We start from the raw sequence: 15,615 nt of genomic DNA, 5'->3' as shown, positions 1-15,615 counted from the left end.
ACAGAAGTTGAGCTAAAGGCACTAGGATTGTGAGAAAAGCACCCCTAACCGTGACTGTGATCCGTGTTCTAAATCAGCTTGTATTTCTGTCTGAAGCTCTGCATGCCTCATGACCTTTGATAGTGTACTGTGCCTCTCCTAGTTCTGTTGTTCATGTTATGAACTCCACTAGGCGTCTGAAACTGTTTGGCAGGCACTAAGTGATCCTTAGATTACCACATCTGCTGCCCGATGGTTACTGTACTGTATGTGTGCCATGCAGATGTACTACTGAACTTACTGTGGAGTAATGATGTGATCATCTACACTGATAAATTACCTTCCCGATGAACAAGAACAACAATGATTTATTACACAAAAAGGAATGTATTTCATGTTTTAGGAGATAGATCAGTGTAATAGTTTTACACTTTTGTTTTATTTTCTCTCTTTGACGCCAGCCTACAGTAGTTAATAGGCTCCATTGACTTTGCACTAACAGCAGGGATATGATTAGGTTCTCCCCAGAAACACACCAGGCCTGTCTCTGTCTCTAATTAAGTACCCACACTGCTAGAGAAGGTATGGTGAGCCTGGGGACTTCTCTTTAAAAGTGCTGTACTCACAGATTGGAACTTCATTGCTGTGCTGTTGGACATGGATTACAGGCAGAGGGTATGTGTCGTCATTAATGATATATCCATTTTGATTCAGTTATGATATAGGCCAGTTTTGATTTTTTTATTATGGTGTTATGGTTATGTTTAATAGCAGTCGATATAATGTATGTGTCCCACATTTCTATGTGCATGTGTGAACGTATTCTTGACATTTATCTGTCTTCGTTTACTGCTTGTTAGATAATATTGGAAACATATTGGCTTACTCCACACCAATGACATCATGCATAACCAAATTCCTTAAGATCCCAACACTGAGGCAGCCGCAGCTCTTGCTTTGCCCTTCAAGCACTGTAGTTTCCAACTTCTTCCATTTCTTTTGTTCTGGATGTAGTCGGAGTCTAGCTCCCAGAAGACTTGTTGGACCACAGTGGAGTTTCAGTAGGAGCTTCTGATCCAAAAGAACCATGCTGCAGCAGCAGAGTGGACATGGAGTTTAGACATAGAGTTTCTCAGGTGCCAGCCCAACCCAACCCAGCACTGTCCTAGATGTCTATTCTGCTTGGCTTCCCTCACTGCTGCTGCTTAGCCGAGGTATCTGTCAGCACGGCAGGCGAGAAAGATTTGCGTGGGCATGCTTAAGTGAATTTAGCTGTTTCTCCTCAGCACTGTGGTCGCTGGCTGGCCCGACCTGCTTTATGGGAGAGTGCATAATGTATGATCCCTTATTGATGTCACTTGTTGAGTCCACTTCAATCATTGTAGATGAAGGGAAGGAGACAGATTAAAGAAGGATATTTAAGCCTAGAGACAACTGAGACATGGATTTTGTGCCATTCAGAGGGTGACTGGTCAAGACAAAGGACTTAAGAGCCTTTGAACGGGGTATGGTAGTAGGTGCCAGGCGCACCAGTTTGAGTGTGGTTAAGAACTGCAACGCTGCTGGGTTTGTCACTCTCAACAGTTTCCCGTGGGTGTCAAGAATGGTCCACCACCCAAAGCACATCCATCCACCCTGACACAACTGTTGGAAGCATTGGAGTCGACATGGGCCAGCATCCCTGTGGAACGCGTTCCACACCTTGTAGAGTCCATGTCCCGACAAATTGAGGCAAAAGAGGGTGCAACTTAATAATAGAAAGGTGTTTCTAATTTACACTCAGTGTATAATGAATGCAAGGAGCAGAGTGGACAAACATGGAGTCAAGGAATTAAGAGATCGTGTTGGACGTACTTAACTTACCATAGTCAGCATTAAGGAAATCTGATGTGAATGTGCACTGAGCATGTACATCTTGTTGTGATCCATTTTCATCTGGTTTGTTTGTTTTTTTCTCCCCAATTTCGATCTTGTTTCATCGCTGCAACTCCCCAACGGGCTCGGGATGCGAAGGTCGAATCATGCGTCCCCCGAAACGTGACCTGCCAAACTGCGCTTCTTAACACCCGCCCACCTAACCCAGAAGCCAGCCACACCAATGTGTCGGAGGAAACACTGTTCAACTGATGACGAGGTCAGCCTGCAGGCCCCCAGCCCGCCACAAGGAGTCGCTAGAACGCGATGAGCCAAGTAAAGCCCCAAATAAAGCTGTAGTGATGCCTCTAGCATTGCAGTGCCTTAAACCGCTGCTCCACTCGGGAGGCCCTTGATTATGTTTTGATGGTGAAAATTAGACACAGCGTGTTATCGAACCAAAATAGACTATACCTCTCAATTGTGGTCTGAAAAAAGATTTGCATAATTTAATGTTCCAGTGTGATGATCCATGGAGCTATAATTGTGACTACTGTACAGCTTGGCAGTTTCCCAGGAACATCTCTCTTTGATCTGTCCATCTGACGTCACTACAGCTAACAGTACCATACCTTTGACTGCTGGTCAGAGTGAAGTGGACTACAACTCACATGCATCACTAGATGAGGATGACATGCTTATTCGTCATGAGAGCCTATGACATCAGAGAGTAGCCTGATACCAGATCTCAGTACAAAATGGCGCCGACAGAGATGGTCGCCTCGCTTCGAGTTCTTAGGAAGCTATGCAGTATTTTGTTTTTTTTATGTATTACTTCTTACATTGTTACCCCAGGAAATCTTAAGTCTTATTACACACAGCTGGGAAGAACTATTGGATATAAGACCAACGTCAAATTATCAACATTACGACCAGGAATATGACTTTCCCGAAGCGGATCCTCTGATCGGACCACCACCCAGGACAATGGATCTAATCCCAGTAGCCGATCCAAAACAACGGTGCCGCAGAAGGGCCAGACGGAGCGGCCTCCTGGTCAGGCTCCGTAGACATGCACATTGCTCACCGCTCCCGAGTATACTACTCGCCAATGTCCAGTCTCTTGACAACAAGGTAGATGAAATTCGAGCAAGGGTTGTAACATTCTCTGTTTCACAGAAACATGGCTCTCTCGGGATATGTTGTCAGAATCGGTTCAGCCACCGGGATTCTCCATGCATCGCGCCGACAGAGATAAACACCTCTCTGGGAAGAGGAAGGGCGAGGTTAATGCTTTATGATTAACGACTCATGGTGTAATCATAGCAACATACAGGAACTCAAGTCCTTCTGCTCACCCGACCTAGAATTCCTTACAATGAAATGCCAGCCATTTTATCTACCAAGAGAATTCTCGTCAGTTATAGTCACAGCTGTGTACATTCCCCCTCAAGCGAACACCAAGACGGCCCTCAAGGAACTTCACTGGACTCTATGTAAACTGGAAACTATATATCCAGAGGCTGCATTTATTGTAGCTGGGTATTTTAACAAAGCAAATTTGAGAACAAGGCTACCTAAATTCTATCAGCATATTGATTGCACGACACACATGGCTAATACTCTCGACCACTGCTACTCTAACTTCTGTGATGCATACAAGGACCTCCCCCGCCCTCCCTTTGGCAAATCCGACCACGACGCGATCTTGCTCATTCCGTCTTATAGCCAGAAACTCAAACAGGATGTAACAGTGACAAGAACCATTCAACGCTGGTCTAACCAATCGGAGGCCACGCTTCAAGATTATTTTGATTACACGGACTGGAATATGTTCCGGTCAACCTCAGAGAACAACAGTGACCTATACGGTGACTCGGTGAGTGCGTTTATAAAGAAGTGCATTGGAGATGTTGTACCCACTGTGACTATTAAAACCTACCCTAACCAGAAACCGTGGATGGATGGTGGGATTCGCGCAAAACTGAAAGCTTGATCCACTGCATTTAACCATGGAGAGATGACTGGAAATATGGCTGAATATAAGCAGTGTAGTTATTCCCTCCGCAAGGCAATCAAACAAGCAAAATGCCGGTACAGGGACATGGTAGAGTCGCAATTCAACGGCTCAGATATGAGATGTATGTGGCAGGGTCTACAGGAAATCACAGACTACAAAAACACAAACAGCCACGACACGAACACCGACATCACGCTTCCAGACAAACTAAACACCTTCTTAGCCCGCTTTGAGGATAATACAGTGCCACCATCGCGGCTCGCTAACAAAGACTGTGACCCACCCCCACCCCCCTCCCCCTCCGTTGCTGATGTGAGTAAAACATTTAAAATTGTTAACCCTCGCAAGGCTGCTGGCCCAGACGGCATCCCTAGCCGCGTCCTCAGAGCATGCGCAGACCAGCTGGCTGGTGTGTTTACGGACATATTCAATCGCTCCCTATCCCAGTCTGCTGTCCCCAAATGCTTCAAGATGGCTACCATTGTTACTGTACCCAAGGAGGCAAAGATAACTAAACTAAATGACTACCGCCCCGTAGTACTCACTTCTGTCATCATGAAGTGCTTTGAGAGGCTAGTCAAGGATCATATCACTGCCACCTTACCGGCCATCCTAGACCTATTTCAGTTTACATACCGCCCCAACAGGTCCACAGATGACGCAATTGCCATCACACTGCACACTGCCCTATCCCATCTGGATAATACCTATGTAAGAATACTGTTCATTGACTACAGCTCAGCATTCAACACCATAGTACCCTCCAAGCTCATCATCAAGCTGGAGGCCCTGGGTCTCAACCCCGCCTTGTGCAACTGGGTCCTGGACTTTCTGACGGGCCGCCCCCAGGTGGTGAAGGTAGGAAACAACATCTCCACTTCGCTGACCCTCAACACTGGGGCCCCACAAGGGTGTGTGCTCAGCCCTCTCCTGTACTCTCTGTTCACCCATGACTGCGTCTCCATGCACGCCTCCAACTCAATCATCAATGTTGCAGACGACACAACAGCAGTGGGCTTGATCATCAACAACGACGAGACAGCCTACACGGAGGAGGTGAGGGCACTCAGAGTGTGGTGTCAGGAAAACAACCTCTCACTCAACGTCAACAAAACAAGGGAGATGATTGTGGACTTCAGGAAACAGCAGAGGGAGCACCCCCCTATCCACATCGAAAGGACAGCAGTGGAGAAGGTGGAAGGGTTTAAGTTCCTGGGGATACACATCACAGACAAACTGAAATGGAACACCCACACAGACAGTGCGGTGAAGAAGGCGCAACAGCGCCTCTTCAACCTCAGGAGACTGAAGAAATGTATATTGTCACCCAAAACCCTGACAAACTTCTACAGATGCACAATGGAGAGCATCCTGTCGGGCTGTATCACAGCCTTGTACAGCAACTGCACCGCCCTCAACCGCAAGGCACTCCAGAGGGTGGTGCGGTCTGCACAACACATCACCGGGGGAAAAGTACCTGCCCTCCATGACACTTACAGCACCCAATGTCACAGGAAGGTCAAAAAGTTCATCAAGGACAACAACCACCCGAGCCACTGCCTGTTCACACCGCTACCATCCAGAAGGCGAGGTCAGTACAGGTGCGTCAAAGCTGGGACCGAGAGATTGAAAAACAGCTTCTATCAAGGCCATCAAACTGCTAAACTGCAATCACTAACTCAGAGAGGCTGCTGCCTACATTGAGACTCAATTGCTGTACACTTTAATAAATGGATTACTAGTCACTTTAAACAATGGGACTTTAATAATGTTTACATATCTTACATTACTCATATCACATGTATATAGCTAGCTTTAAGCACCAGCTGTCAGAGCAGCTCATAGATTACTGCACCTGTACATAACCCATCTACAATTTAGCCCAAACAACTACCTCTTTACCTACTGTATTTATTTATTAATTTATTTTGCTCCTTTGCACCCCATTATTTCTGTCTCTACTTTGCACTTTCTTCCAATGCAAACCAACCATTCCAGTGTTTTTTTTAGTTTTTATTTTACTTGCTGTGTTGTACTCACTTCGCCTCCATGGCCTTTTTATATTTTTATTTATTTATACATATATCTGTTTGCCTTCACCTCCCTTATCTCACCTCACTTGCTCACATTGTATATAGACTTATTTTTTTATCTTTTTCACTGTATTATTGACTATGTTTGTTTTTACTCCATGTGTAACTATGTGTTGTTGTATGTGTCGAACTGCTTTGCTTTATCTTGGCCAGGTCGCAATTGTAAATGAGAACGTGTTCTCAATTTGCCTACCTGGTTAAATAAAGGTTAAATAAAAAAATAAAATAAAAATAAATAAATACTGTATTTTATACCATCTATTGCATCTTGCCTATGCCGCTTGGCCATCACTCATCCATATACTTATATGTGCATATTCTCATTCACCCCTTTGGATTTGTGCGTATTAGGTAGTTGTTGGGGAATTGTTCTATTACTTGTTAGATATTACTTGCCTGTCAGAACTAGAAGCACAAGCGTTTCGCTACACTCGCATTAACATCTGCTAACCATGCGTATGTGACCAATAAAATTTTATTTGACTTTGTGCTGTCTTGCCAACTCCTTGTCAATGAGTGATCATGCTAACGTTAGTTGGCCTTATTATTAACACCTGTTTGTTGACTTGTCTTCATTGGCAGGATCTCCAACGAACACTCTCCGAAGCTGCAGATCCGGAGCCACAGCTACCTGCGGGCGGTGAGTGAAGTTTCCATCAATAGGAGCCTGGACACCCTGGACCCCAAAGGGCTCCTGGACCCCAAAGCGCTGCTCTCCTCACCCCAATACCGCTCGCGAAACGAGAGTTACATGAGGGCTATGAGCACCATCAGCCAGGTTGGTGCTCCCGGCATTACGTCACCTTCTCTGGTGCTACGTCTGTGCAAGGGAGGAAAGTCACATCAAGTCAAAGTCCAAGTCAAATCAGCCATGAAATCAGCCACAAATTCATCTCTCCAGCGATGAGATGAATTGTATTTCAAACCAGTTTCAATGTCAATGTTCAGCCCTCAACCATCAAGAGTCAACCTAAAGAGGAGAAGCAAAATTAATCTACCATTCCATTTACCATATCTCCTCTCTAGAGTTTGGAAGAATACACAGCCTTTAAAGCCAGTTGTGCATTGTTTTATAGTATTTCGAAGATAGCATAACAGAATAAATCATTATAAAAACCCGAAACCATTATCATATTACCTCCATACTGTATGTCATACACATTACTTCATGTTACTCTTAGCTAAAGAAACATTTAAACATTGATTCAAATATAATAATCAAATTATTGTACAATAATCTATTCCAAGGACATTGTAGATACAAAAGTATTTTCCTTACATTTCAGAATAAACTAGTCACAAAATATTTCTAATGAGTGACCTAATGCCCTTTGCATTTCATGTCTGGAATTACAAATATAACTCACTGAACAATCATCTTTCAAATCTGTGAAATCTCCCAAACTAAAATGCGATAAAGCTTTGGATTAAGGATCAGTATTCACCAATTGTTTCTTGTTTAATACCCACCCTCAGTTATCAGTGAAAATCAGATGGCATTACAAACATCTCAGCATTAGTCTTGCCAAAAGCACCTCAAGCTCTTGTCTTTTGGTGCTTTAAACCATATCCAGAGCATCCTTATCCCACCCTAACCTACAGTATGTTATTAAACCATCTTAGATGCTCTGGTTCTTCTCTTACCTTTTCTCAATTTGTCTTTTCTCGAAGATCCAAGGTTAATTTTATGTGTTTTGAAAAGGAGTCGAGGAGAGAGGATACTAGGAATAGAGGAAACACAAGTTGAGAAGGGAATGCCCAACTCTTTGCTTCAATAATGCAGAGCTCTGTTTTAGACCCGAAATTAAATATCCTCATCATCCCAAACAATCTCTTCATTGCACTTGCTTGTTCTCCAATTAACATTGACCCTCACGCTCCCATTCCGTCTGACTCTTCCTCCTCTTGCTACTGCTGCATTGTGGTTCCTCTTTTTCTTCTGTAGTTCTCTTCCTTACTTCTCCTAATGATTTCAGATGTGTTTACTCTGCCCCTCAGCATTGAATGTGCACGGCTATTAAACTCTAGGTAAGTGGCTCTTCTATGGTGCGTTCTCCAGGTTAGGATTAGGATACTGATATTTGGATGTCCGATTGTGCTGCACCCCCTCTCTCCCCCATCGTCCCCGACACCTCGTCCCCTTGCAGGTGAGTGAGGTGGAGGTGAACGGGCAGATAGAGCAGGTGTGTGAGCAGGTGTACAGTGAGATGGAGTCGCAGGCCATGGATGCGTTGGACCTGCCCATGCCGAGCTGCTTCCGCATGCGTAGAAACAGCTACGTGAGGGCCATGGACCAGGGCTGCTCAGAGGATGACGGGATGTCCCTGCTGCCCTCCTCACCCCCCAGGACCACCACCACCACCGTCAGGACCATCCAGAGCAGCACAGGTCAGTTGATTTATCACTCTTCGAATACACACTGAGTAGTCACAGGTCAGTCTAGATCTGTTGCTCTGTTATCTGGCGAGTCAAAATATGCACTGCTAACCATACCACTGTCCATGGTAGAAAATGTCAGTGTCTTCTCTCAATCACCCTTTAAATCACCACCAGCAGGAGTAAAGGTCTACTAGCTAGCAAAAACAAATGCTGCTGCACAAACCAATAAAGGTCAGAGTCTCCATTGGATCACCATTAATACACACCACCATCACTATGGAAACCCTCAAGAGCACCACATTTTGGTGTGTTTATCCCTTTCACAACACATATTGATCTACTGTACCAACACTGTCAGGGAACCACATACCAGCAAAGGTCAATGCCAAGAAAGACTCTCCACAGCATCACAGTATGTTTACCTGACTCCCAAAGCATACACCACACAACACAATGTCATAGCAGCACTAAGCCTGAGGATGTTTGCTGTATTTGTAAGCAGGAGGATGAAGAGCCTGAGGATTATCACTGCTGTATCTCTTTGATAGATGAGTCTTTGAGTGCTATGGACAAAACATGGCTTCTTGCCTGGTCCAGTCCACATGAGCAACATAAGCGTCTCTCCCTGGTATTTTAAACCATTATTAATATATACAGAACATTTCAAAGCAGAGCCGGTGTGTGGAATAGGCTTGGAGAAATGTGGCTAATTTCTAAAATGTGGTTAAGGGATCTGAAGAAATTCCCCTTTTATAATTGGTTTTAATCCTGATATTGTGTACATGCTTAAAAGAAGGAGAAAAAATAAATGTTCTGTAATGAATAGCATGCTATCTGAGATACAGTATGTATTTATATGATAAGGACTCTCTGAAGTTCACTGTTATCAAGTTATTTATAAAAAATGAAAGCATGTTTTTATAATTTCACTGAAATGCTTCAAGCGTCTTCATCAAACGTAGAGACTGCCCCGTCAGATGAGTCCCAGATGTCAGTGCTGATTTGAGTCGAACTTCCTGCTACTTAGTTTGACTGTTCCTCTAGGAATTCTTAGATTGTTTTCCTGGGGGCAATCCACTGACAGCAAGGTTCAGTTTGACATCCCAGGATGAAACGTTAAGAGATGTCTCTGTAGTCCCAGAAAATTAGCACCTGGACCCTTTGCCATATTCTAAATGAAAACAAATGTATTTTGGCAATAGTTGTTATATTTATAGATAATCATAAAATGACAGATACCATGCAGAGGTGGAATGAAATAATAACAGAACTGCTGAGGACCGATCTCTCTAACTGACGTTGAGCTGTGTTGTCTTGTGAAAATAAAAGGAAGGTGGCATTTGCTTATCTTCAGGTTTATCTCTTGAAACTGAGAAAGCTTGAGTACTGGAACAACAAATACTTCAGATATACATAGTTGATGAAAAATAAGCTAGGCACAATCTTCTGAAACAAATAAATAATAAAGGCTGTATTTGACTTCCCCTTCAACTCTTTGCTGGTGCTGCATGTCTGAATGAAGATTGCCACTTTCCAACCTGCTGCTCTGCGCCCAGGGCTAGTCAAGGCAGACATATGGGCTGGACCCACAGGAGAGCTGCTTGGGCAAGTGGAGAAAAGAGAGAAAACGAAAACAAGGGACATGGGATGAGAGAAAGTGCGGAGGGAAGTTTCTGGACTAGTTAATCTTTCATGATGGCCGTTGGGTCTGAGTGAAAACATCAAGCTGGCATTTGTGTCCCGTCCCGACTCTGCCGTCAGCTCTCCACAATAACTCGAGATATTGAGCTGTGTGGGGGATCAGAGGCGCTCTCATCAGTTTGATGCCCAGATCTAGTTTGCATGTTAGAAGAATGGGCCTGAGAGTGATACTGTTTTTCATTTTACTGTATTTGGGTACAGAAGCAGTATATGTTTTTGTTTTACTCTGTACAGTACAGGTATGTTATTGTTCATGCAACAAACCTTTTCATCTTTATTCCTCTTTAATCTGACCTATGATGTCCTTGTCCATATTAAATAAAAGCCGTCGAAGCAGATTTCTAATGAGGCAGCAGAGTAATTAGGCGTTAGGGGAGCATGGCCCTGAAAGAGGTCATCCCCAGTTAAGAGCCAGGCTAAGACATCTAAAGCCCATGCAAATCACTTCCCCTTTCTGGCCCATGCAAATCACTTCCCATTGCATCTCTGATATCCTATTTTCCCACCATTTATAATTTCCCCAACCATTTCAAAAGGCTCTAAACGCAGACAAGCAATTTTATTTTTAGATAAATCTGCCTCAGAGTATGTAATTCTATTGATATGAACATCCTTTGTTAACCTTGCGTGTGAATTGAAAACAGCAGCAACAGCGTCATGAACTGTTTTGTAAGGAGTAGAGGCAGAACAGGGAGTCAGCCTCAGAGTACGGCCCTGACAAAACCTTGTGGTGTTGTGAGGAAAAGGGGTTTGGTCCACAAGGTTTTGAGGCAGCCAAGCTCATCAGAGTGAGGCCCTGACATTGACTTGATGCTTGGTGTGGAGTGGAGGGAGTGGTGTGGACAGAGATGGGCAGTATTTCTGTTACATGTATTTGAAATAGTATTTTGTAATTTGTATTAGACTGGGCTGAAGTACACTCCAATGTGTTTTGTAACAAGATACTTTCGAGAGCTGTAATTTGTATTTTCAAAATACTTTTCTATACCAATTTTCTATTGCGGTTCTCCATTTTGTGTCCCCCTTTCACCCTACGTTGGTATCAGAAGTCTGCTGAATGAACTAAATATACATGTATATGTACAAATGTACAATTGCAAAGCATGCTGATATTATTATAATGAGCTCTGCACTGAAACAAGGCCAATAATAATGGCTAGTGGGCTTTGCAGATCCTTTTGGTATGTTAATTGTCATATACACTACCATTCAAAAGTTTGGGGTCACTTAGAAATGTCCTTGTTTTTGAAAGAAAATAAATTGTCCATTAAAATAACATCAAATTGATCAGAAATACAGTGCAGACATCGTTAATGTTGTAAATGACTATTGTAGCTGGAAACGTCTGATTTCTAATGGAATATCTACATAGGCGTACAGAGGCCCATTATCAGCAACCATCACTCCTGTGTTCCAATGGCATGTTGTGCTAGCTAATCCAAGTTTATAATTTTAAAATGCTAATTGATCATTAGAAAACCCTTTTGCAATTATGTTAGCGCAGCTGAAAACTGTTGTTCTGATTAAAGAAACAATAAAATTGGCCTTTAGACTAGTTGGGTATCTGGAGCATCAGCATTTGTGGGTTTGATTACAGACTCAAAATTGCCAGGAACAAAGAACTTTCTTCTGAAACTCGTCAGTCTATTCTTGTTCTGAGAAATGAAGGCTATTCCATGCGAGAAATTGCCAAGAAACTGACGATCTCATACAACGCTGTGTACAGTACTACTCCCTTCACAGAACAGCGCAAACTGACTAACCAGACTAGGGAGAGGTGTGGGAGGCCCCGGTGCACAACTGAGCAAGAGGACAAGTACATTAGAGTGTCTAGTTTGAGAAACAGACACCTCACAAGTCCTCAACTGGCAGCTTCATTAAATAGTACCTGCAAAACGGCAGTCTTAACGTGAACAGTGAAGAGGCGACTCCAGGATGCTGGCCTTCTAGGCAGAGTTCCTCTGTCCAGTGTCTGTGTTCTTCAAATCAAATCAAAATCAAATCAAAATTTAATTTGTCACATACACATGGTTAGCAGATGTTAATGTGAGTGTAGCGAAATGCTTGTGCTTCTAGTTCCGACAATGCAGTAATAACCAACGAGTAATCTAACCTAACAATTCCACAACTACTACCTTATACACACAAGTGTAAAGGGATAAAGAATATGCACATAAAGATATATGAATGAGTGATGGTACAGAACGGCATAGGCAAGATGCAGTAGATGGTATCGAGTACAGTATATACATATGAGATGAGTAATGTAGGGTATGTAAACATAAAAGTGCATAGTTTAAAGTGGCTCGTGATACATGTATTTCATAAAGATGGCAAGATGCAGTAGATGATATAGAGTACAGTATATGCATATACATTATATTAAGTGACATTGTTTAAAGTGGCTAGTGATACATTTTTGATCAATTTCCATTATTAAAGTGAGCTGGAGTTGAGTCAGTATGTTGGCAGCAGCCACTCGATGTTAGTGGTGGCTGTTTAACAGTCTGATGGCCTTGAGATAGAAGCTGTTTTTCAGTCTCTCGGGCCCTGCTTTGATGCACCTGTACTGACCTCGCCTTCTTGATGATAGCGGGGTGAACAGGCAGTGGCTCGGGTGGTTGTTGTCCTTGATGATCTTTATGGCCTTCCTGTGACATTGGGTGGTGTAGGTGTCCTGGAGGGCAGGTAGTTTGCCCCCAGTGATGCGTTGTGCAGACCTCACTACCCTCTGGAGACCCTTACGGTTGTGGGCGGAGCAGTTGCCGTACCAGGCGGTGATACAGCACGACAGGATGCTCTCGATTGTGCATCTGTAGAAGTTTGTGAGTGCTTTTGGTGACAAGCCAAATTTCTTCAGGCTCCTGAGGTTGAAGAGGCGCTGCTGCGCCTTCTTCACAACGCTGTCTGTGTGGGTGGACCAATTCAGTTTGTCTGTGATGTGTACGCCGAGGAACTTAAAACGTACTACTCTCTCCACTACTGTCCCGTCGATGTGGATATGGGGGGGTGCTCCCTCTGCAGTTTCCTGAAGTCTACAATCATCTCCTTTTGTTGACGTTGAGTTTGAGGTTATTTTCCTGACACCACACTCAGAGGGCCTTCACCTCCTCCCTGTAGGCCATCTCGTCGTTGTTGGTAATCAAGCCTACCACTGTAGTGTCGTCTGCAAACTTGATGATTGAGTTGGAGGCGTGCATGGCCACTCAGTTGTGGTTGAACAGGGAGTTCAGGAGAGGGCTCAGAACGCACCCTTGTGGGGCCCCAGTGTTGAGGATCAGCGGGGTGGAGATGTTGTTACCTACCCTCACCACCTGGGGGCGGCCCGACAGGAAGCCCAGTACCCAGTCGCACAGGGCGGGGTCGAGACCCAGGGTCTCGAGCTTGATGACGAGTTTGGAGGGTACTATGGTGTTAAATGCTGAGCTGTAGTCGATGAACAGCATTCTCACATAGGTATTCCTCTTGTCCAGATGGGTTAAGGCAGTGTGGTTGCGATTGCGTCGTCTGTGGACCTATTGGGGCGGTAAGCAAATTGGAGTGGGTCTAGGGTGTCAGGTAGGGTGGAGGTGATATGGTCCTTGACTAGTCTCTCAGTACTTCATGATGACGGAAGTGAGTGCTACGGGGCTGCAGTTGTTTAGCTCAGTTAACTTAGCTTTCTTGGGAACAGGAACAATGATGGCCCTCTTGAAGCATGTGGGAACAGCAGACTGGGATAAGGATTGATTAAATATGTCCGTAAACACACCAGCCAGCTGGTCTGCGCATGCTCTGAGGACGCGGCTGGGGATGCCGTCTGGGCCTGCAGCCTTGCGAGGGTTAACATGTTTAGATGTTTTACTCACGTCGGCTGCAGTGAAGGAGAGTCCGCAGGTTTTGGTAGCGGGCCGTGTCGGTGGCACTGTATTGTCCTCAAAGCGAGCAAAGAAGTTATTTAGTCTGTCTGGGAGCAAGACATGATGGTCCGCGACGGGGCTGGTTTTCTTTTTGTAATCCGTGATTGGCTGTAGACCCTGCCACATACCTCTTGTGTCTGAGCCGTTGAATTGCAACTCTACTTTGTCTCTGTACTGACGCTTAGCTTGTTTGATTGCCTTGCGGAGGGAATAGCTACACTGTTTGTATTCGGTCATGTTTCCGGTCACCTTGCCCTGGTTAAAAGCAGTGGTTCGTACTTTCAGTTTCACGCGAATGTTGCCATCAATCCACGGTTTCTGGTTTGGGAATGTTTTAATAGTTGTTGTGGGTACGACATCGCCGATACACTTTCTAATGAACTCGCTCACCGAATCAGCGTATTCGTCAATGTTGTTGTTGGACGCAATGCGGAACATATCCCAATCCACGTGATCGAAGCAGACTTGAAGCGTGGAATCAGATTGGTCGGACCAGTGTTGAACAGACCTGAGCGCGGGAGCTTCTTGTTTTAGTTTCTGTCTGTAGGCTGGAAGCAACAAAATGGAGTCGTGGAGTCGTGCCCATCTTAATCTTTTATTTTTATTGGCCAGTCTGAGATATGGCTTATCTTTGCAACTCTGCAAGTAATGTTTGGAAAATATTTGGTAAAATGAAAAAATAGGATGATAGCAGTGTCGGCTATGCTATATGTGTGATTGTGAGGCACTATACAATTTCCACAGTCACAAGACGATACTTCAAATAGGCCTATGGCATGTCAAGGAAAATGTAGCCTACTGTTTAGATTCGTTAAATGAAAACTGTAAATGTTACATTGACTAACCAGTATAACTTACTGACGACCTACACCGGCCAAACCTGGACAATGCTGGGCCAATTGTGCGCCGCCCTATGGGACTCCCAATCACGGCCGGTTGTGATACAGCCTGGATTCAAACCAGGGTGTCTGTAGTGACGCCTCCAGCACTGAGATGCAGTGCCTTAGACTGCTTAACTTTTTTTTAAATGCGACGCAAGTGGTGTGGTCAGCATGTTAAAACCGGTCAAACTGATGTCATTTGGACATTTTCCACAAAAAATGTATCCCGTTTGTTTTTGCTTTATTGTATTTTCTCCCCAGTCCCTAAACATCTTTGCTCACCAAAAGATGACTGAGAACTAGGTTAAAGCATTAATTCTATCGATCTATTACATTATTCTGTTGAGCAATGGTTTATTTAGTCTTCTAGGGTAATGTATGACAAAAGAGAAGCTACATGTATCTAATTATAGACAAGTTGAATAACAAATAGCCTATCAAATGTCAGAAATGATAAGCAGAAACCTATCTAAATCAGGCAAAACAAAATCCTGCACCCCCTGTCAAAAAAATGTTCTGCAGTCTTTGCCTGTAGCCTATAGTGCATTTTCTACATTTTCTGGTTAGGGTTGGGTGCAGGCCTCAGATTTTCACTTCATCACATATAGTCGGGTGGTTGCGGATGGGTTATTAGCAATTGCAGGAGGGTGCAGGTGAACAAACAGCTGACCCGCACACCAGCAGTGCACTCAACTAAGGCAGAGATGGGCAGAAATGACAAATTACAATCACAAAATACCCTAAAGACCAATGTATCAAAATAAAAAGAAAGATACAAAAGTACATTTGCAAGTAGCTGGCCGACCAGC

At 44.1% G+C, this 15,615-nt stretch overlaps 1 protein-coding gene across 6 annotated transcripts in view; it reads left to right on the top strand.

Moving 5' to 3' along the window:
* The window catches only part of LOC129814071 (disks large-associated protein 1-like), a 112,979-nt gene that overhangs the window by 79,127 nt on the left and 18,237 nt on the right, over window positions 1-15,615 (top strand). For 5 of the 6 annotated variants that reach the window (XR_008753227.1, XM_055866849.1, XM_055866850.1 and 2 more), the window contains exons 5-6: window positions 6,529-6,724; window positions 8,094-8,334. Coding sequence is in view for 5 of the 6 variants with exons in the window: in XM_055866849.1 (XP_055722824.1) it covers window positions 6,529-6,724; window positions 8,094-8,334 (437 nt within the window). In the remaining variant the exon portion in view is untranslated. The remainder of the gene's footprint in view (window positions 1-6,528; window positions 6,725-8,093; window positions 8,335-15,615) is intronic. The other variant, XM_055866851.1, reaches the window with a different exon arrangement.

The sequence above is a fragment of the Salvelinus fontinalis genome, chromosome 17, assembly GCF_029448725.1.
Source record: "Salvelinus fontinalis isolate EN_2023a chromosome 17, ASM2944872v1, whole genome shotgun sequence".
NCBI classification, from domain to species: Eukaryota; Metazoa; Chordata; class Actinopteri; order Salmoniformes; family Salmonidae; genus Salvelinus; species Salvelinus fontinalis.
This window is presented reverse-complemented; position numbering and strand designations above follow the sequence as displayed.